The following is a 23,184-nucleotide window of genomic DNA, read 5'->3' as shown; positions in this document are numbered from 1 at the left end:
AGGGAACTACATTTGCCATTCTCCAGTCCTCTGGCACTTCCCCTGTAGCCAAAGAGGATTCAAAGATCATAGCTAATGTTCCAGCGATCTCTTCTCTCAATTCCCACAACAACCTGGGGTGTATCATATCCAGCCCTGGGGATTTATCAATCTTGATGTTTTTAAGAAGATCCAGCATTTCTTCTTCCTTAATCTCCACACTGTCCAGCACACAGGCCTGCTCTATTTCGACCTCACCCTGATCAAGATCCTTTTCACTTGTGAATACTGAAGCAAAGTATTCATTTAGGACCTCCCCAATCTCCTCCGTCTCCAGGCACATGTTGCCTTCTTTATCCTTTAGCGGTCCCACCTTCGTTCTCGTCATCCTCCTGTTCTTCACATAGGCATAGAACGCCTCGGGGTTCTCCTTAATCCTACATGCCAAGGCCTTCTCATGCCCCCTTCGAGCTCTCCTAAGTCCTTTCTTTAGCTCCTTCCTGGCTACCCTATATTTCTCATGAGCCTCTCCTACTTCCTGGTTCTTATATCTAACATATGCTTCCTTTTTCCTCTTGATGAGTTGCCTCACGTGTTTCATTATGTTCTTTAAACGATGTTAAAACAATACTCAACTGAAATCAACATTGATACACTCTTGATATACATTTTTCCCATACAAAAATATTGTAAAAAAGTAGTTACAATATGATTAATATGTGGTTTTGATTTTCCAAAATTCACCAGATTCCATGAAGATTCTAATGGACTGAAAAATAGTAAATGTAAATCTTTGATCAAAAAGCAGGAACCAAGGGTTGCTTAAACATGTATCAAAGAGGAAATATTAGATGCCATCATTCATTTAAATAACTTGCTCTTTCTGTTTTTATTCTGAGCTTCTGGGCATAAGTTAATTTGACACAAGCATCATAACCGCCGACGTTAAATCAAAATAAAATCTCTGTAAAAGATAAATTCAATCAAATCTGTTACACTGGTAACTTTGATATAGACTCTGAGTAATAAGACATAAAAACATGTCCTTCATCCAAATCATCTATACCAACCAAGATGCTGTCCAATGCTAGACCCATTTCCCCAAATCTAACCTTTTGGCCGATGTTTTGGCCAATAACCTTTTCCATATACATGTCCAAATGTCTTCCAGTGTTGCAACTGTCTTCATCTCCAACACCTAACAGCTCATTCCAAATATTTACCACCCTTCAAGTGAAAAACTTTCCCCTCAGAGCTTTTTCAAATAGTTCTCTTCTTATCGTAAGCCTACATCCTCTAGTTTTAGATTCCCTACCCTGTGAAAAAAGCTGCAACTATTCACCTTGTCTATCACAGTCACCCCTCAACCTCCGATGCTTCAGTCCCAGCCTATCTAGGGGGAGACTGCAGATGCTTCAATCTGGAACAACAGACAAGGTGCAGGAAGAACTCAGTTGGTCCTGGTTTCAACCCATAACATCTAGAATTTATTTTCTCTTACAGATGTTGCATGACACACTGAGTTCCGCCAGTATATTGTTTGTTAGTTGTTCTAGCCTATCTATACTTTCCTTATAACTCGAGCCCTTCCAGTCCCACTGACACCCTCATGAAACTTTTATTCATCCTCTTGAGATTAATCACAACCATCCTGTGGTACGGTGACCAGGTGTGGTCTCACCAATGTCTTGCTCGTTGTAACACGCTGTCCCAACTCTTGTATTCGATACTCCATCTGATGAAGATAAGTGCTATACAGTTTGTTCACCATCTTGTCAAGTTACTGTATGCAAACTTACGAGCCCCTTTAGGTTGTTCATTTTCTTTTAAATGATTCAAAAGGATCTGTCCTGGGACCAGCATGCAAGTGTCATTACAAAGAAGACCAAACAGAACTTTTTCTTTATTAGAAGTTTGCACACATCGTCTAAAGCTTTTACAAGCTTCTATCCATTGTGCATCTATAGACATCTGTAAATGTTTTAGATGACATGCTGAATCTGTTCAAACTTCTAAGTAGAGGCACTGCTCTGCCTTGTTGTCAGTGAACTGAAGTATGGCATTGGAGCAGTACTTAGCCTGACAGTCATAAGTGTAAAGTAAGTGGAGCTGATGTCAGGATACAACTGGTTGCATCATGTCTTGGTATGCCCAAAAATGGAAACACCTGCTAAAAGTGGTGGATACAACCCAGTCCATCACAGGAGAATCCTTCTTCAACATCAAGCATACCTACAAATATGATTGCTACAAGAAAGCAGTGCCCATTATCGAGGACTACCACCATCCAGGTCATACTCTTTTCTCAGTGTTGCCATCAGGAAGGAAGTACAAGAATCTTAGGTTTAACTTCACTATCTCAACACTGAACCCAAAGTATGGACCCACTTTCAAGGACTCCAAAACTCAGTTTTGGGTACTGTTTACTTAATTTGCATAATTTCTTTTCTTTTGCACATTGGTTGCTTGCCAATGTAGTTTTTTGTTGATCCTATTGCTTCTTGTTCTACTGTGAACGTTTGCAAGACACTCAGGGTAGTATATGGCGACATGCAGAATACATACTTCGATAAAAATTTACTTTGAAATTTGAATTACAATCTTTTAGAAATCTAGTTCTCCCACTGAAGGATGCAAGGACTATCATACAAAGCACTTCTTTCATCTTTCCCTGTCCTACAGGATCAAAAGTACAGCATACTAACAGGCCAATGATACCAGTCACAAGTGATGCCAATTAGTAGCATATTGGCTGAAAACAAGTTACAGATTTTTTATGGCAACAAGAGTGAATCTGCAGATGCTGGAAATAAATAAAAACACAAAATGCTGGCAGAACTCAGCAGGCCAGACAGCATCTATGGGAGGAGGTAGTGACGACATTTCGGGCCGAAACATCGTCACTACCTCCTCCCATAGATGCTGTCTGGCCTGCTGAGCTCTGCCAGCATTTTGTGTTTTTACAGATTTTTTAATGTTTGTCTGACCACCCAGGTTACTGTTAATCAGAGGTTACTTAAGGACTTTAGCACATGTCCATGCAATTCCACATAATATTTAAAAATAGCTCAATATATAGGTTGGAAAACTTTAAATCTAATAACATTAAAACAATTAACAGGGCGATGCACAATTTAGAGACAAAATAAACAGTGAAAGACAGTCATCTGTCAGCCATTATGATCATCACGGGCATGTTTAAGTTGAAGTTTATTGTCATTCAACCAAAAACATTTGACAAATGAAACAATGTTCCTCTGGAACAAGATGCATAACACAGTAAATATAACTCACACACAAAGTAATATTACCACAAATAAAAAAATATATTCCAGAAGATTGACATTTAGCATAAGGTGTATTTATGACAAGTTAAAAAGTAAACAGTTTCTTTAAAATTCCTGATCTTCAAGTATATTAAGAACCAAGACTTCAAACACAATTTCAAAATCCACAAATGATAAAGCTCCACCATTTCATTATTGCTGATTCATTTTCCCCCTCAGCCCCAATCTCATGCCTTCTCCCTGTATCGCTCCATGCCCTGACTAATCAAGAATCAACCTCTGCCTTAAATATACCCAGTGACGTTGCCTCCACAGCTGCCTGTGGCAACAAATTCCCCAGATTCATCACTCTCTGGCTAAAGAAATTCCTCGTCATCTCCATTCTAGAAGGATGCCCTTCTATTCTGAGGCCGTCCGCTCTGGTCATAGAGTCTTCTACCATATAAAACATCCTCTTCACATCCACTCTATCAAGAATTTTCAGTATCTGATAGGTTTCAATTAGATCATCCCACATTCTTCTGTATTCCAGTAAGCAAAGGCCTGGACCCATCAAACACTCTTCACATCATAAGCCATTTAACCCTGGAGTCATTTTTGTGAACCTCCTTTGAACCCCCTCTAACGTCAGCGCATCCTTTCTTAGTTAAGAAGCCCAAAACTGCTCACACTACTCTAAGTGAGGCCTCACCAATGCATTGTAAAGCTTCAACATTACATCCTCTTGTAATGAATGTTAACATCGCATTTGCCTTTCTCACCACTGATTCAACATGCAAATTAACATTTAGGGAATTCTGCACAAGTCCCCTTGCACCTCAGATTTTTGAATTTTCTCTCCATTTATTAAGTAGTGTACACTTTTAGTTTTTCTACCAAAGTGCATGAACATACATTCCTCACTGGATTCCATTTGTCATTTCTTTACTCATTCACCTAATCTGTCTAAGTCCTGTGGTCTTTCTACTTCCTCATGACCACCTGCTCCTCCACCTATCTTTGTATCATCTGTAAACTTTGCAACCAAGCCATCAATTCCATTGTCCAAGTCATGACATATAATGTAAAAGCACCCACAACACAGACCCCTGTGAAACACCACTAGTCACCAGCAGTCAACCAGAAAAGGCTTCCTTTATTCCCACTCTACCTTCTGCCAATCTGCTACTGCTTTATCCATGCTAGCATCTTTCCTGTATACCACAGGCATGTGCCACCCCGTCAAAGGCCTTCTGAAAATCCAAGTACACAACATTCATCAATTATCCTGTGTCTAACCTATTTGTTATTTGGAAACCATGCCAACTACTGCCTATTTTATCACGTGCCTCTAAGTACCCCAAAACCACATCTTAACAATCGACTCAACCATCTTCCCAACCACTGAGATCAACTACCTTGGCCTATAAATTCCTTATTCTGCTTCTCTTCAGCCACCTCTTTCAGAACCCTGCAGTGTACACCGTCTGGTCCAGGTGACTTATCTACCTTCAGACCTTTCAGTTTCCCAAGAAAATTCTCCCTAGTAATGGCAACTTCACACACTTCTGACCCCCCGACACTCTTGAACTTCTGGCATATTGCTAGTCTTCCATATGAAGACTGATGAAGAATACTTATTCAGTTCATCTGCTATTTCCTTGTCCCCCATTACTAACTCTTCAGTATAATTTTCCAGCAGCACGATATCCATACTTGCCTCTCTTTTACACTTCATGTATCAGAAGAAACTTTTGGTATCCTTTGATATTATTGGCAAGCTTACCTTCATATTTCATCTTTCTCTCCTTAATGACTCTTTAGTTGTCTGCTGTTGATATCTAAAAGCTTCCCTGAAGGTGGAGTCTCATGTAGATAGGGTGGTGAAGAAGGCTTTTGGAACGCTGGCCTTTATAAATCAGAGCATTGAGTACAGAAGTTGGGATGTAATGTTAAAATTGTACAAGGCATTGGTAAGGCCAAATTTGGAATATTGTGTACAGTTCTGGTCACCGAATTATAGGAAAGATATCAATAAATTAGAGAGAGTGCAGAGACGATTTACTAGGATGTTACCTGGGTTTCAGCACTTAAGTTACAGAGAAAGGTTGAACAAGTAGGTCTCCATTCATTGGAGCGTAGAAGGTTGAGGGGGGATTTGATCGAGGTATTTAAAATGTTGAGAGGGATAGATAGAGTTGACGTGAATAGGCTGTTTCCATTGAGAGTAGGGGAGATTCAAACGAGAGGACATGATTTGAGAGTTAGGGGGCAAAAGTTTAAGGGAAACACGAGGGGGTATTTCTTTACTCAGAGAGTGATAGCTGTGTGGAATGAGCTTCCTGTAGAAGTAGTAGAGGCCAGTTCAGTTGAGTCATTTAAGGTAAAATTGGATAGGTATATGGACAGGAAAGGAGTGGAGGGTTATGGGCTGAGTGCGGGTAGGTGGGACTAGGTGAGATTAAGAGTTCGGCACGGACTAGGAGGGCCGGAATGGCCTGTTTCCGTGCTGTGATTGTTATATGGTTTATATGGTTATAATCCTCTAACTTCTTTTACTCTATTCTTTTGCTCTCTGTCTTTTACACTGGCTTTCACTCCTTTTGTTAGCCATAGTTGTGTTATCATGCCTTTAGAATACTTCTTCCTCTTTGGGATGTACGTGCATATCCTGCACTTTCTGAATTGCTTGCTGAAATTCCAGCTATTGTTACTCTGCCATCATCCCTGTCAGTGTTCTTTTCCAATTAATTCTGGCCAGCTCCTCTTTCATGCCTCTGTAATTCCTTTACTCCACTGTAATACTCAAATTGCAGGGTGAATTCCATCATATTATGATCACTTGTTTCTAACGGTTCCTTTACCTTAAGCTCTCTGGTCAATTCCAGTTCACTACACAACACCCAATCCAGAATAGCTGATCCCCTAGTGGGCTCAACGACAAGCTGCTCTAAAAAGCCATCTCATAGGCATTCTAGAAATTCACCCTCTTCTGTGGATCTAGCACCAGCCTGATTTTCCCTAATCTACCTGCAAATTGAATTTGCCGTGACTATTGTGACATTGCCCTTTTAGTATGCATTTTCTACCTCCGATTATAATTTGTAGACCACATCCTTACTACTGTTTGGGGGTTTGTCTATATTGTAACTCCATATGTAGACCTTCATGTATAGGGAAATTATACAGGGATTTGATAAAACAGTACCTGGAGTATTGTGCCACATTTTGGTCTATACATCCATGAAGAGATATAATATCAGACAGGATGTGCACTGAAGGCTCATCACATTGATTCCTGGGATGGCAAGAATGATGCCTGTACAGAGATTTGGTCAGCAAGTCCATATTCAATGCAGAATGGATCCTTTTGAAACATACAAAACTCTGACAAGTATGACAAGCTAAACTCAGGGAGGATGTTTCACCAACTTAAAGATCCAGAATTGCCATCCACAGTCTCAGAGTATTTACAACCAAGAGAAATTTCTTCACTTACAATGCAATGAATGTTTGCACTTCTCTACCAAAGAAGACTGTCTTGACCAAGTAAGTAAATGCTTTTAAGATACAGAGTTAGATGTCCTTATACAAAGACTATTGACTGATTTGGAAAGACAAAAGGAATATGCTTTCATGCAAGGATCAGCCATTATCTCATTGAAACCTTTCGAATGTTGAAAGGTCTTGACAGAATAGATGTGGAAAGGATGTTTTCCATGGTGGGACAGTCGGACAAGAGGGCAGAGCCTCAGGATAAGTAGCACCCATTTAAAAGATGTGGGGACATTTCTTTAGCTAGAGGATAGTGAATCCTCAGACAGGATGAAGAGGTCAATACTCCCCAATGCCATTAGGCTTTACAATTCTACCGCCAGGACTTAAGAACTTTTTAAAAGCTATTATTAATGCTTTTTGAGATAGTGATTTAGATGCATATCATATTTTTTACTGAGTTTTGTATGTAATTAGTTTTGCTACAACAAGTGTATGGGACATTGGAAAAAAGTTGAATTTCCCCATGGGGATGAATAAAGTATCTATCTATCTATTTGTGGAATTTGTTGCTACAGGCAGCTGTGGAGACCAGGTTGTTGGGTGTACTCAAAGCAGAGATTGATAGGTTCTTGGCTGAACACAGCATCAAAGGTTACAGAGAAAAGGCCGGGGGATGGGGCTGATGGATCAGATTCAATGGGCCAAATGGTCTTGTTCTAATCCTATGCTTATGATCTTAAATAATGCTGAAAAGATCAATACATTACACTGCTCCTATGTTTGCTTTGTTTCTGATCTTCAAATTATTAAATTCAGAACCACAAACATTTTAATGATGAAGTTGGAATTTAAATTCCAGTAGATTATCACATGATTAGAAAGGTGAAATGATTCAGAATTCTTACTTTCAGCTGGATTAGGTCCCATTTGTTACGCTACTTGGATGGGGTTTTAATTCACTAAATCAAAAACTTCAAAATGTATTTTATCTTAAACTAGAAAACTTACATAAGGCAACGTATTATGTTGCTAAAAAGAATAAATTTTGCAGTTGCAATTGAGAGTGAGAATATAAAAACAAAATGTAATGTTGAAGCTTCTTAAGGTCTTAGTCAGATCACACTTGGGAGAATTATGAGCAGTCTTTAGCCTATTTTTCAAGCAATTAATTACAAAACCCCTTTGACAAAATGTTATCATTATTAATAAAGTAACTGTAATTAACATATCAGTAATGAGATTTTCAATCAATATTACTTCATCAAATATTAACAAAATTTATTCCCCAAACTTTAGCTGCAGCCTTGCACAATTGAGTATCAACATTAATCAATCCACAGAGGATTAATCTTGTAGGCCGATAGTACCTCTCTGAATTTAATGCATTTTCTATGCCGAAAATTGTTCAAGATGTTGTATGTATGAGTGCAATTTCAGCAACAAACTCCATTTAAAAGTAGTTATAATTCATGAATGGAAATGAATTATTAAGAATATTCTAAAATCTGCTCAGCTGAGCCTAATAAGCTAACACTTATCGATTTCAACTACAGATGGAGAGAAACACACCCCATTTATCTTTTTCTTTACAGCTCTTCTGATTACATAAAGTTACTATCCCTCCAATACTCTTCTGTCATATTTTCAGAGAAGAAAAATGGGAACTCATTTTGGTTTGCTCTCAAGGAGAAACAATACATTATAGAACAGACACTTCAGGGTCCATGCCTTAAGTTCTGTTCCCATCATGACTGGCTGTCCTCACCTAAACTACAGGTCAATCTCACATTCCTCCAGCTCAGTGCATACAGAGGCATGCAAAGGTTTGGGCACCCCTGGTCAAAATTTCTGTTACTGTGAATAGCTAAGTGAGTAAAAGATGACCTGATTTCCAAAAGACACAAGTTAAAGATGAAACAACACACACAAAATGCTGGTGGAACACAGCAGGCCAAGCAGCATCTATAAGGAGAAGCAATGTCAACGTTTTGGGCCGATACCCTTCATCAGGACCCTTCTGTGTTCCACCAGCATTTTGTGTGTGTTGTTTGAATTTCCAGCATCTGCAGATTTCCTCATGTTTACAAGTTAAAGATGACACAGTTCTTTAATATTTTTAAGCGAAATTACTTTTTTATTTCCATCTTTTAGTTTCAAAATAACAAAAAAGGAAAAAGGCCTGAAGCAAAAGTTTGAGCACCCTGCATGTTCAGTACTTAGTAACACCACCTTTGGCAAGTATCACAGCTTGTAAATACTTTCTGTAGCCAGCTAAGAGTCTTTCAATTCTTGTTTGGGGGATTTTTGCCCATTCTTCCTTGCAAAAGACTTCTACTTCTCTGAGATTTTTGGGCCGTCTAGCATGCACGGCTCTTTTGTGGTCTATCCACAGATTCTTGATGATGTTTAGGTCAGGGGACTGTGAGGGCCATGGCAAAACCTTCAGCTTGCGCCTCTTGAGGTAGTCCATTGTGGATTTTGAGGTGTGTTTAGGATCATTATCCTTTTGTAGAAGCCATCCTCTTTTCGTCTTTAGCTTTCTTACAGACGGTGTGATGTTTGCTTCCAGAATTTGCTAGTATTTAACTGAATTCATTCTTCCCTCTGCCAGTGAAATGTTCCCCGTGCCACTGGCTGCAACACAAGCCTAAAGCATGATTGATCCACCCCCGTGCTTAACAGTTGGAGAGGTGTTCTTTTCATAAAATTCTGCACCCTTTTTTTCTCCAAACATACCTTTGCTCATTGCAGCCAAAAAATTATTTTTTAACTTCATCAGTCCACAGTACTTGTTTCTAAAATGCATCAGGCTTGTTTAAATGTTCCTCTGCAAACTTCCGACACTGAATTTTGAGGTGAGGTCGCAGGAAAGATTTTCTTCTGATGACTCTTCCATGAAGGTCATATTTATGCAGGTGTTGCTGCACAGTAGAACAGTACACCACCACTCCAGAGTCTGCTAAATCTTCCTGAAGGACTTTGCAGTCAAACAGGAGTTTTGATTTGCCTTTCTAATCCTACGAGCAGTTCTTTTGGAAATTTTTCTTGGTCTTCCGGACCTCAACTTAACCTCCACCATTCCTGTTAACTGCCATTTCTTAACTACATTACAAACTGAGGAAACGGCTACCTGAAAACACTTTGCTATCTTCTTATAGCTTTCTCCTGCTTTGTGGGCATCATTTATTTTAATTTTCATAGAGCTAGGCAGCCGCTTAGAGGAGCCCATGGCTGCTGACTGTTGGGACAAGGTTTGAGGAGTCAGGGTATTTATAAAGCTTGAAATTTGCATCACGTGGCCTTTCCTAACGATGACTGTGAACAAGCCATAGCCCTAACAAGATAATTAAGGTCTGAGACCTTGGTAAAAGTTATCTGAGAGCTCAAATTTCCTGGGGTGCCCAAACTTTTGCATGGTGCTCCTTTCCTTTTTCTCACTCTAAAATTGTACAAAACAAAAATAATACACTAATCTTGATTAAAATGTTGAAAAGAATGTTTCATCTTTAACTTTATGACTTTTGGAGATCAGTTCATCTTCTACTCACTTAACTATTCACAGTAACAGAAATTTTGACCGGGGTGCCCAAACTTTTTCATACCACTGTATAGTGCTGTTCTGATGCTACCTATCCAGTAGGTAGGAAACTAAGGCAAAATCACCTTGCTGCTAAAATAACATTGAAGTAAATAAAATGAGTAATGCCTTAAACATATCAATAAAACTGGAGAGATTGCAGAAACACAGCCTTGGATGTTTACAAACATCTTTAAAAATGGCAGGACAAAAATCTAAGAACTGGCACAGGTGTTCCCAGTTAGCTTCTCTCTACCCCTTTTTAAATGCAGAGCTTTATACCATGTAATTTTTAAAGAAAAGGTGTGTAATAAATAAGAAACCGAATATTGTAATTGCAAATACATGACGCATTGTAAACTTTAGATTTCACTACAAAATTTTAGTACAATTTTACAAATACATTGCAATAGAGTTCTGAAAACGTTTATAGTATGAAGTTTATAAAGTTGCAAATAATTACAGTGAAATAAAACAAAGACACTGTTAAAAAAATGGTGCAAAACACAGAAGAGAACAGAAGCAGCTACTGGGCTCACTGCTGACCTACAAGGCAAGCTCAATTGTGCATGTTTGTGGCTCTACAGTTAACTTCCTGTTCATATGTTGTTGTAATTCTAGATGGCAAAGTCTTTGTTTAACTTTTGCAAATCTTTGCAAATCTTGCAAACAGTTTAACTTTGCAAATCTTATCAAGGACTTTAATGCTTGCAGGTCACTAAAATGAATAAAAATTAATGCAACTTAAGATTTAACTTGCATGCTTAAAAAAAATGAACAAATAACTTAAACTTTTTAAAATACTTAAGTATACACAATTCAAAAATTGGCTGAGGTGGATTATATGTTGAACTTTAAAACATTAATGTCAGTTTTAGATTTCCATTCCAAATCTGACTGGGTGTAAAATACACTGGCTGTAAAACATATTGAGCTGACAATGTGATTCATAACACAAAGATGTACATGACGTTCGTTATGCATCTTCAATGAGCACCTTTGCTCCATCCGCCACAAAAAGCGGGATTTCCTGGTGGCCACCAATTTCAATTCTACTTCCCATTCCAACAATTCAGTCCATGGCCACCTCTACTATCGTGATGAGGCCATACTGTCACGGTCCCGACCGTTAATTCCCGATTTTCTCCTAATTTTCTTTGATGGCGGCATGCCTGGTTTTCATCAAGACCTGCAGTATAAGAACCCCGGCTTTGCACCCACTAGTTGCCAGATCGTTGGTTTTGCCAGTGTGGTAATTAACGTTTCTTGGTTGCTTACGATTGTGTGTTCTAAGTTTTGCTTCAGTACCGAGACTTACCTGTGCAACTCAGTCTCTCCGAGTCAAGATAAGTTTTCTAAGTTCAACTCCAGTTCGGAGGTTTACTTGTGAAACTCGTCTCTGTGTCAAGATAAGAATTCCAAGTTTACTCTAGTACTGAGGTTTACCTGTGTAACTCAGCCTCTCCATGCTAAGAAAAGTTTTGTCTGCTGCTTCCCTTTCTATGCTCTGTGTCAAGATAAGTCCTGCCTGCCTCCTGCTTTCCTGCACTCCCTCCCATTTGCTCACACCCACGTCTGCATCCTAACTCAATCTCCGTGCCCGTGTCCTGCATTTGGGTTCACCTCATTCATTGCAACACATACTTGAGTTGGAAGAGCGACACCTTGTATTCTGTGTGGGTAGCCTCCAACCTGATGGCATTAACATCGATTTCTCAAACTTCCAGTAAATGCCCCCCCCTCCCATCACCATTCATGCTTCTCCCCCTCACCTTTTCTTCCTACCTGCCCATCACCTCCCTCAGGTGCTCCACCCCCTTTTGGTCTTCTGTCCTTTCCTATCAGATTCCCCCTTCTCCAGCCCATTATTTCTTTCCCCGATCAACTTCCCAGCTCATTACCCCTCCCCCCCCCAGTTCACCTATCACCTTGTACTTCTTTCTCCCCTCCCCCCACTTTTCCAGTCCTGATGAAGGCTTGGAACATCAACTGTTTACTCTTTTCCACAGATGCTGCCTGACCTACTTAGTTCCTCCAGCATTTTGTGTGTGTTGCTTTGAATTTCCAGCATCTGCAGATTTTCTTGAGTGCATGATATTTGTTTACATTTATAATGATCTTAAAATATTCTGATGGCAAACTTAGAAGTACTTTGTTAATATTGTCAAAGTGGCCTCTTGTTATTAAAAACAAGTAGATTACCAATGGAGACAATGTGCTCATGCTAGTAATAATGAAAACAGTGAGATTTTCTCACTAATGTAAAAAAGAATACTGATGATCACTGGATCTCTAGTTCTCAGGATTTCCTACAAATCACAGATACCACTTCAAAATAGATAAACTTCATTTATTAATTCACAAAGTCAATATTACTAATGACTAAATTTCTGGCTTACTAACAAGATACAGTGCCATGCAAAAGTCTGGGCACCCCTGGTCAAGATTTCTGTTACTGTGAATAGTTAAGTGAGTAGAAGATGAACTAACCTCCAAAAGTCATAAAGTTAAAGATGAAACATTCTTCAACATTTTACAATTTAGAGTGGGGGAAAAAAGGAAAGGAGCACCATGTAAAAGTTTAGGCATCCCAAGAGATTTGAGCTCTCAGATAACTTTTACCAAGGTCTCGGACCTTAATTAGCTTGTTAGGGCTATGGTTTGTTCACAGTCATCATTAGGAAAGGCCAGATGATGAAAATTTCTCTGTACTGCCTCCAACTGGTACCCTGACTCCTCAAACCTTGTCCCACCAATCAGCAGCCATGGGCTCCTCTAAGCAGCTGCCAAGCACTCTGAAAATTAAAATAAATGATGCCCACAAAGCAGGAGAAGGCCGTAAGATAGCAAAGCATTTTCAGGTAGCCGTTTCTTCAGTTCGTAATGTAATTGAGAAATGGCAGTTAACAGGAACGGTGGAGGTCAAGTTGAGGTCTGGAAGACCAAGAAAACTTTCCAAGAGAACTGTTCGTAGGATTGCTAGATAGGCAAATCAAAACCCCCCGTTTGATGCAAAAAGCCCTTCAGGAAGATTTAGCAGACTCTGGAGTGGTGGTGCACTGTTCTACTGTGCAGCAACACCTGCACAAATACCACCTTCATGGAAGAGTCATCAGAATAAAACCTTTCCTGTGTCCTCACCTCAAACTTCAGCATCAGAAATTTGCAAAGGAACATCTAAACAAGCCTGATGCATTTTTGAAACAAGTCCCGTGGACTGATGAAGTTAAAATAGAACTTTATGGCCGTAATGAGCAAAGGTATGTTTGGAGAAAAAAGGGTGCAGAATTTTATGAAAAGAACACCTCTCCAACTGTTAAGCACGGGGGTGGATTGATCATGCTTTGGGCTTGTGTTGCAGCCAATGGCACGGAGAACATTTCACTGGTAGAGCAAAGGATGACTTCAATTAAATACCACCAAATTCTGGAAGCAAGCATCACACCGTACGTAAAAAAGCTGAAGATGAAAAGAGGATGGCTTCTACAACAGGATAATGATCCTAAACACAAACTACCTCAAGAGGCGAAAGCTGAAGATTTTGCCATGGCCCTCACAGTCCCTCGACCTAAACATCATCGAAAATCTGCAGATAGACCTCAAAAGAGCAGTGCATGCAAGACAGCCCAAGAATCTCACAGAACTAGAAGCCTTTTGCAAGGAAGAATTGGCAAAAATCCCCAAACAGGAATTGACAGACTCTTAACTGGCTACAGAAAGCGTTTACAAGCTGTGATACTTCCCAAAGGGGGTGTTACTAAGTACTGACCATGCAGGGTGCCCAATCATTTGCATCGGGCCCTTTTCCTTTTTTGTTATTTTGAAACTGTAAAAGATGAAAATGAAAAAAGTAATCTTGATTAAAATATTAAAGAAATGTGTTATCTTTAACATGCCTTTTGGAGATCAGGTCATCTTTTACTTGTTTAGCTATTCACAGTAACAGAAATTTTGACCAAGGTGCCCAAACTTTTGCATGCCACTGTATATTAATATCCACAAGCAACACACACAAAATGCTGGAGGAACTCAGCAGGCCAGGCAGCATTCATGGATAAGAGTACAGTCGACGTTTTGGGCCAAGACCTTCATCATCTGTACTCTTTTCCATAGATGCTGCATGAACTGCTGAGTTCCTCCAGCATTTTGTGTCTTCAGCTTGGATTTCCAGTGTCTGCAGTTTTGCTCTTGTTTAATATCTAGAAGGGAATCATCTATATATTTTAGTTCCAAGACAGGAAAATCTACAACTGCTGTCAATATTCATCATCACAAATAATGGGAGCTTCCAGCTACAACTGAAATACTTCAAGTCTTTGAGCATCACCATTATTTTTATCTGAAGACAGAACCACAGAAACAAATAATCATGTCACAATGGGAAGCTATTTAGCTATTCAAGTCTGTGTTTAATCCTTACACAGTGATCCCTTCACACTCATTCCTCTGTACTGCCTCCAACTGTTTCTATTTCCACCTTTCTTACAAAGAGTAAATTCTGGTTCCAAACTACTCCAAAAATGCAAACGCTGCATTTTATTTGCATTCTTTTAGTCAGAATTTTAGTTTTATGTTTTTTAGTCTTTGAAATTTTGGAATTATCCACTAAAAGAAATTCTCATCTTTCTCACTCTACTTAAACTAGTTATGAACTTGTACATGCCTAGCATATATATCACTTTCCAATTTTCTTTGCTCCAAGGGAAATAAACCCAGTTTATCTATTGTATTCTTGTAGATGAAATACTACATGTATGGCACAATGCTACTTAATCTTTTCTTTACCCTCTTGGGCCTAACACATCCTTCCTGAAGCACGACAACTAGAAATGAATAAAGCTCGCTGGGTAGCCTAACTTGTGATTTCATAGAAGAATCTTAATGCAACTTCTCTGCTTTTGTATTCTATTTCAATTATGAAACCCAGGATCCCATATGCTCTGCTAACAAATCTTTCAATAAGAAATAGGTTTAAATTATTACTATCCAGAAATCAGTGTTAATCTATGCAATTAAGTAATAGGGATAAGGCAACAAAATGGAGCCGATCAAAATCAATCTTGCTATAAGGCAAAGTACGTATAAATAGTTGAATGGCTTACTCATGCTTCAGTAGATTTAAGGATTGAGTAAACAGAGCATCAGTAAAAGGGAAAAAAGAATGAAAAACATTGAAGTTTATATTTTTGCATAAACTAGCAATTTAGTATAGGGATAAAATAGAAAAGCAAAAGCTGTTCCCATTCTGTGGTGAAAGTTTGATTGGCATTATATTAAGAGCCAAAAAGTGGATTTTTAAAAAAATATACAAGTTCCAACCTAACGTTCTGTGACACATTTACTAGATGATTTGCGAACAATTATAGCACTTACAAAGATAAATATGAGAACTTGAGGTCAAGATGACAAATGCATTGTGAAGAGAATGCTATAAAACATCAAGGGAATAATACATACACAGTTCATATATAAATTGCTAGTCAATTTATCCATTAGTAATAATTGATATTGACATGTCAAGAAGTTACTTCTATGCGAAGATTTTATGCAATAATCAACTGTTGAGAAAAGCGGATAAGATCTTTTGCTTTATAATTAGAGGTCAAAATAAAAACAAATAGTGGATTCCAGTTAATTGTGCCAGCCACTTATTTGGGACAACTCATGAAGACCAGAGACTAATTAAAAAAAATAGCCAGAATTCCCTTTGTTTATTTGACACACTATACCTCTTTATTGGGACAGAAGACTGTTGCCAAACAGTTTCTAACTAGTGTCAGTTGTGTGCACTTGTATGGCCATTAGACACCATGCTTAAAATGAGCAGATTTTAAAATTGTGCCTGTTGTGTGTGTTTGTAATCTTTGACACTGGTAATTGACAACTAATTTACTCACTGCAGTTTCAAGCACTGAGCTTTGGCTTTGCCAAAAACAGATAGGAATGAAAATGAAACAATTTCACTACTTCAACAAGAACTACAAAGAATTTGAACATTCAAGACGACAATCATCTTGAATGTTACAATGAAAAAGAAGATGTGGAGGATACAATCGTTGAAAGTACTGTATGAAGGCAGCGTGAAGGTATGTGCACTGGGTGGCTCTGCTGATTCTGTTCACTTACTGTCAAAGAAACATGACAGCATACACTGGATGAATTCATCAATATTATTAGGAAATAATAGTTTTGTAGTACTGTGGCATTGGTAGTGTTCTGTTTTGTTCTGTATTTTATTTAAGTACAATTTTTTTGTTAAATGGTAGTTATCTTTTTTAAACCTTTTAAACTATTTTCATGAAGCTTCGGCTAATTTGGGCAGCCGCTTAATCTGACCCTGATCTGTCCCAATTAACCAGAATACACTGTACTGATAAATATTAAATTGGTCTCCAGTTGTAATCTGGTTATTTCTGGATTCAGTTTAGAAATGGTGTCAAGGTTTTCCAGAGGGTGCAAAAGCTCATCACTAAGCTGGTACTGCGACTGAAGATTGGCAGATGGAGAAGTACTGCACCCAATGGCAAAATAATTGATAAGCAGAAGGAAAAACTTAAACAAATTGCCAAAGGAGATATGGGCACAGCACAGAAGTAGCTCTTCTTCAAGCATTATCTAACTCATTCTCTGATACATGGTATTAGTTTTCATAACATTAAACTGGAAAAATTCTTCACAGATATGGACTAATTGACAAAAATATATAGTGAATCTCTTCACCCAAAATACATACTTTTTTTTTAAATCACTCTTTCATTTTTCCAACATGTTGATTTGCTGACATCTCAGTTTTATTTTAAAATAGAATAGCTTGTAAGGTTAAATCTGAATGCATTTTGTCAAGCAACCCAATTCTAAAAAAATATACAGGGCTACAAGACCAATTGAACGAATGTGAATTAAATAATTTTACAATCTTTGCATTATAAGAGAATAATACTATACAAACACTTCTCAATTGCAAATTTTAAGCATTTCTTCTCATCAGTTTTAATATCTTTCAACAAAAATAAATGAAAAACAAGTTTAAAAGTATACCTCAAAAGGTTGTTGTTAAGCAAATGAATTTGACTATGTGTACATTGTTTTGAAATCGCATTCAATTAGTATTTTTGGATCAAGACTTACTTCAGCCAGATTCAGTGCTAATTAAAAGAGGCTAAATACAAGTTTAAAATTAATTAGCCCAAATTAAGCTAACAATATAGGGTTAGAAAGTTTGTGAGCCCTGTAGAATTTTCTGTATTTCTGCTTAAATATGATCTAAAATGTGATCAGATCTTCATGCATCCTAAAACTAGATAAAGAGAACCCAATAACCAACACAACATGACACCTGTTTGTTTATTTATTCAGAAAAATTACCTAATATTACATGCATTTGTTGGAAAAAGTATGTAAACCTCTGGGATATTGCCTTCTCCAAAAACTGTTTGGAGACAGGTGTTCCAATCAATGAGATGAGATTAGACATACGAGTTGTAGACGTGCCTTCCCCTATAAAAAAGGCACACACAGTCAGGTTACGGGCAGAGCCTGCTCTTCTCAAGAAAGATCTGTTTATGTGCACCATGCCTTGATCATAACAACTTTCACAGGACCTTCGAAGAATTGTAGAGATGTTTGACGCTGGAAAAGGCTAGAAACACATTTCTAAAGATCTCAGTCTCCACCTGTCCACAGTAATAGAAACTGTCAACAAATGGAGGAAATTCAGTACTGTTGCTACTCTCCCTAGGAGTGGGCATCCTGCAAAGATCACACCAAGAGCACAACGTGCAATGCTGAAGGAGGTGAAAAAGAGCCAAAGGGTAGCAGCAAAAGACCTGCAGAATCTCTAGAACTTGCTAAAGTCTCTGTTCATGTGTCCACTATAAGACCACCTGGATGTTCTACAACTCTTCTGGGACAATGCTCTGTGGACAGATGAGACAAAAATTACTTTTTGGCAGAAATGCACATTGCTATATTTGAAGGAAAAAGGGCACGGCACTGCACACCAACATCAAAACATTATTCCAACTGTGAAGCATGGTGGAAGGAACAAGGAACATCATAGTTTGGGGCTGCTTTGCTGCTTCAGGGCCTGGACAGCTTGCAATCATTGAAGGAACAATGAATTCAAAATTGTATCAAGACATTTTACAGGAGAATGTCAGGGTAACAGTCCGTCACCTGAACCTTAATAGAAGCTGGATAATACAACAAAAATAATGACCCAAAAGATGAGAGTAAATCAAAAACAGAATGGTTTAAAAAAGAAGAAAATCCGTGTTTTGGAATGGCCAAGTCAAAGTCCTATAGAAATGTCGTGGAAGGACCTGAAGCAAGCAGTTCATGCAAGGAAGCCCACCAACATCTCAGAGTTGAAGCAGTTTTGTACGGAGGAATGGCCAAAATTCCTCCAAGCCGAAGTGCAGGACTGATCAAGTTACCAGAAATGTTTGGTTGAAGTTATTGCTGTACAGGTTGGGGGGGGGGGGGAGGGTCACACCAGTTTCTGAAAGCAAAGTTTCACATACTTTTTCCAACAAATACATGTAATATTGGATCATTTTTCTAAATTAATGAATTAACAAGTATTATGTTTTTTCATGGTCTTTATTTAATTGGGTTCTCCTAATCTAATTTTAGGACTTGTGTGAAGATCTGCTCACATTTTATGTCATACTTATGCAGAAATAGAGAAAATTCTACAGGATTCACAAACTTTCTAGCACCATTGTACATGACTAAATAGTCCATTATCTGAACAGTTAATAGGGCGACTTTCCCCTGAGCTCTCCTTATTGTGCAATTGCACTATGCTGGAAATGATTCATTTCAAGCACCACTCACCTCGATTCCACTCTGTTTGGTCAGTTTTACAGCAGTGTTGTAATATCCACACCGCAGCAAGTGCTCCACCATCATACGGTCCATGCGTTTTTTCTTCCACATATTAACTGCTGCTGCTTGGTCACTGCTATGTTCTTTTAAGTGTTCGATTCTACGTTTGCACAGTTTTGCACTTTCATCTTCAGCTTGGATTGACTCAACTGCCTGCAACAACAAAAATACTTAATTATATCCCCAATATGGAAACTGATTAAACAAACAAGAATCATTACAACTAAACTCTTCTTGTGCTTCTGGCTGGGTAAAAATACTGATTTTAACTGACGTTTCAATGACAAACTCCACCATCTTTATCACGGAAGATGCCTCGGCACATCTAGTCTGGTGGTACATATACCTCCAATTTCCACCCCTCCTGTTTGGTTAGTCCTCAACCAATCAGATTTCTGCTGTCCCACCTTGTTTACAATCAAATTCCAGTTCTTACTTAGACAGAGATCTTCGTCTTTGTTAAAATCCTTATTCTCTAAAACAAAAATCATGGTTTGAAGCTCAAAATGTAATAACACTGGCCTCATAGTTTGATTACCACGTAATAGGTTTCCACCATAAATTACAGCACTTACTCTTATCTAATGAAAATACAGTGAAATATGAAACTGCAAAACTGAATTAGCTGAAATTGCACATTATCCTGTTTCACCCTGTCAATAATACCACAGGAATAATAATTCTAGTAATGTGCAGATTTATCATATGATAAGAAATTATTTAGGGACTGTAGATCATAATACAAATCATTTTTATCAATCTCGAAAGTAATCAGTTCAATCTCAAATCAGGTTCTTAAATATAAATGCAAGCTACAAAGAGTAAACTAGAGACGACTTAAATGGATTGAGAAATTTTCTGAAGCAATAGGATAACATAAGAATTCACATAAGGCATAGTTAATAATTTTAAAATAGCACTAGTTGACAATGAGAAAGAAAAAAGTCAAAACTTAGCAACTGACAAGGAAAAAGTCAAGAGCAAATAATGTCTGAATCAGATTATCACTGGCATATATCATGAAATTTAATGTTTTGTGGCAGTACACAGTGCAAGACATAAAAATTACTAAATTACCAAAAAAGAAAAAGCACAAATCAGGAATAACAAGGGGGTGTTTAAGGGTTCATGGACTGTTCAGAAATCTAATAGTGGAAGTGAAGAAACTTCTTGAAACATGGAACATGCAGCTTCATGTTTCTGTACTTTCTCTCTATGGTAGTAAGAAGAGATCATGATCTGGATGGTGAGGGTCTTTAATCTTGGATGTTGCTTTCTTGAGGCATTGCGTCTTTAAAATGTCCTCAATAGTGTGTGGACTGTGTCCATTATGGAGCAGGATGGGTCTACAACCATCTGCAGCCTATTTGAATTCTGCACTTTGAAGTCTCCAAACCAGATGGTGATGCAACCAGTCACAACACTCTCCACTGTACAACCACAGAAATTTGCTAGAGTCTGTAGTAATGCACTAAAACTCCTCAAACTCTTAATAAAGCAGAGAAGCCGGCATGCCTAGGTCCTCAGAGATGGTGACATCCTGGAAATTCAAACTGCTTACTCATTCCCCCACTGAGCACTGAAAACTGGTGTGTTTTCACCCGACTTCCCTTCCTGAAGTTCACAATCAATTCTTCAGTTTGATGTTGAGTGTGAGATTGTTATTGCAACACCACTCAACCAGCTGATCTTTCTCACTCGTTGCCAACTGAGATTCTGCCAACAACAGTAGTGTTATTGGCAAATTTATAAATCGGATTTGAGCTGTGCCCATCCATACAGTCATGAGTGTAGAGAAGTGGGCTAAGCATGCATTTTTGAGGTGCGCCTGTGTTGATGGTCAGTGAGGTGGAGAGGCTGATAGATTATGGATTGGGCAAGGCATGAAGGGATATGGGAAGGCAGGAGATTGGGGCTGAGAGGCAAATTGGTCAGTCATATTGAAATGGCAGAGCAGATTTGATGGACCAAATGGCCGAATTTTGCTCCTGAATCTTATGATTTTACCAATCTGCCCTGACTGGTTTCCTGATCAGGAAGTCAAGGATTCAGCTGCAGAAGGAGGTAGAAAGACTTAGATTTTGAAGCACATCTCCATTTAACTTTCCCCCTCACACCTTAAAGCAATGTTTTGTGCTTGACATTTCCACCCTCAGGGGAAAAGACTGATTACCCATCCTCTCTGTGCTTTCCATAACTTTATGTAGTTCTATCAGGTCACCCCTCAGTCTAATGAGGAAGAAAGAAGGGTAAATGCAAGGAGGCTTTTTCCACTGAGATTATGCTAGACTAGAATTAAAGGTCATAGATTAAGGTTGAAAGATGAAATATTTAAGGAGAAGATTAGGAGGAATGCCAATGATATTCCAAGAACCTTTTAATTTAATCCGAGGTCAGTAACATCCAGCAACCTACCAATTAATTTTACTATCTCAGTGTTGATCCATAAGTTGCAATATTGATGTCAATTATGGAATTAATTGCAAAGTGAAGGGCTTGAAATAGGCAGCGACAAATGGGAAAATCCTACATACGATAATAAGCCAAAACAAAAATAAACAATTGAACAACCTTTTGCAAAAGGCTGCAAACTGTAGGTTTGGCAGTTGGTAGGGCTAGAGAAGAACTAAATAAAGAGTTAATATTGGCTGAAACAAATGTTTTCCATAGGAATTAATACATGAACCTTAACATTTTCATTTCTAAATTTGCTTGATTTAAGGAATAAAGTCACATATCAAAGTCAACAAATGATAGGAGAGCAAAATATTGGGTAGATAGAACAAATGAGTTTCTAACAGACATATGTATACCTAGAGTAATGGCATTAAATATGATTAGTTCAACAATTCTCAGCCTTCTGGACTGTTCATTGTTATTGTGGCAAAGATTAAACCTAAAATAATCTTGGTCCTCTGCAGATTATTTCTCAATGACTAGAAAATACTTTCAATTTATGTTTAACTCAAATTTGATCAGAGTCCTTAAATTCAAACTGTGTATGGAGATTTTCTTATTACATCTTTGGAGAAAGAACCCCTCATTTTAAATCTATATTATCGGGTTCTTGACTGTTAGATCACTAGGATCAATTCATCTCTGCTTGCTTTGACCCAAACCTTGTGTTTTGAGCATCTTTAACACATCTCCTCTAAAATACATGTGATTCTTTTCCATAGATTGTGGGGGAGAGGGGGAGAGGGGGAGAGGGGGAGAGGGGGAGAGGGGGAGAGGGGGAGAGGGGGAGAGGGGGAGAGGGGGAGAGGGGGAGAGGGGGAGAGGGGGAGAGGGGGAGAGGGGGAGAGGGGGAGAGGGGGAGATTCAAAGGAGCATGATCCTAGCTTTACAGCTTTCTCCTGTGTCAAACTTCTGACACCAGGTGAACTTGCATTAAAACTTGTCCACTTTTTGCTAAATCATAAGAATGCAAGAAAGCATATCACAGGCTCAGACCTTTACAATGATACCAATTAAACCAGCTGCCTGCATGATATCCACATCCATCTAGTCCTCACCTGTTTATGCATCTGTTCAATTTATCTGAACCAGCCTAAGCAGGTCTGATTTCAATTTCAAAATGTTACTCCCGGTGTTTGTCCTTTACCATTAAAATGTTACATTTAATTGAAATACACTCTAAACTACCTTCCTCCAGATCGAACTACAAATGGACAGCATGACTCTTTTCTATCAAAATCAAATACTTACTTCTATTGCCATTACCCCATTCACTTCATATGCTTCTCCTATTATGTGGCACCTTGTCACACACCAACACATCAATATTAGTGTGATCTTCAGTCATCCATGACATTATATCTAAGAAACCATGCTGGCTTCCATTAACAAATTCATATTTTGCCTGCTACTATTCATTTTATCCTGGAATTCTAAAAGCTTCCCAAAGTTGAAAATAACAGGAATAACAGGCCTTTTAAGGTAGGGTGCAACATTTTTAATTCACTACGCCTCAAG

The 23,184-nt window shown here is 38.4% G+C and overlaps 1 protein-coding gene across 1 annotated transcript in view; it reads right to left on the bottom strand.

Annotated features, from left to right (window-relative positions):
- The window catches only part of maea (macrophage erythroblast attacher, E3 ubiquitin ligase), a 90,930-nt gene that overhangs the window by 47,326 nt on the left and 20,420 nt on the right, over nt 1-23,184 (bottom strand). Inside the window, exon 3 of the mRNA XM_073042244.1 lies at nt 19,159-19,362. Within this exon, the coding sequence (XP_072898345.1) occupies nt 19,159-19,362 (204 nt within the window). The remainder of the gene's footprint in view (nt 1-19,158; nt 19,363-23,184) is intronic.

Source organism: Hemitrygon akajei, chromosome 4, assembly GCF_048418815.1.
Source record: "Hemitrygon akajei chromosome 4, sHemAka1.3, whole genome shotgun sequence".
NCBI lineage: Eukaryota > Metazoa > Chordata > Chondrichthyes > Myliobatiformes > Dasyatidae > Hemitrygon > Hemitrygon akajei.
This window is presented reverse-complemented; position numbering and strand designations above follow the sequence as displayed.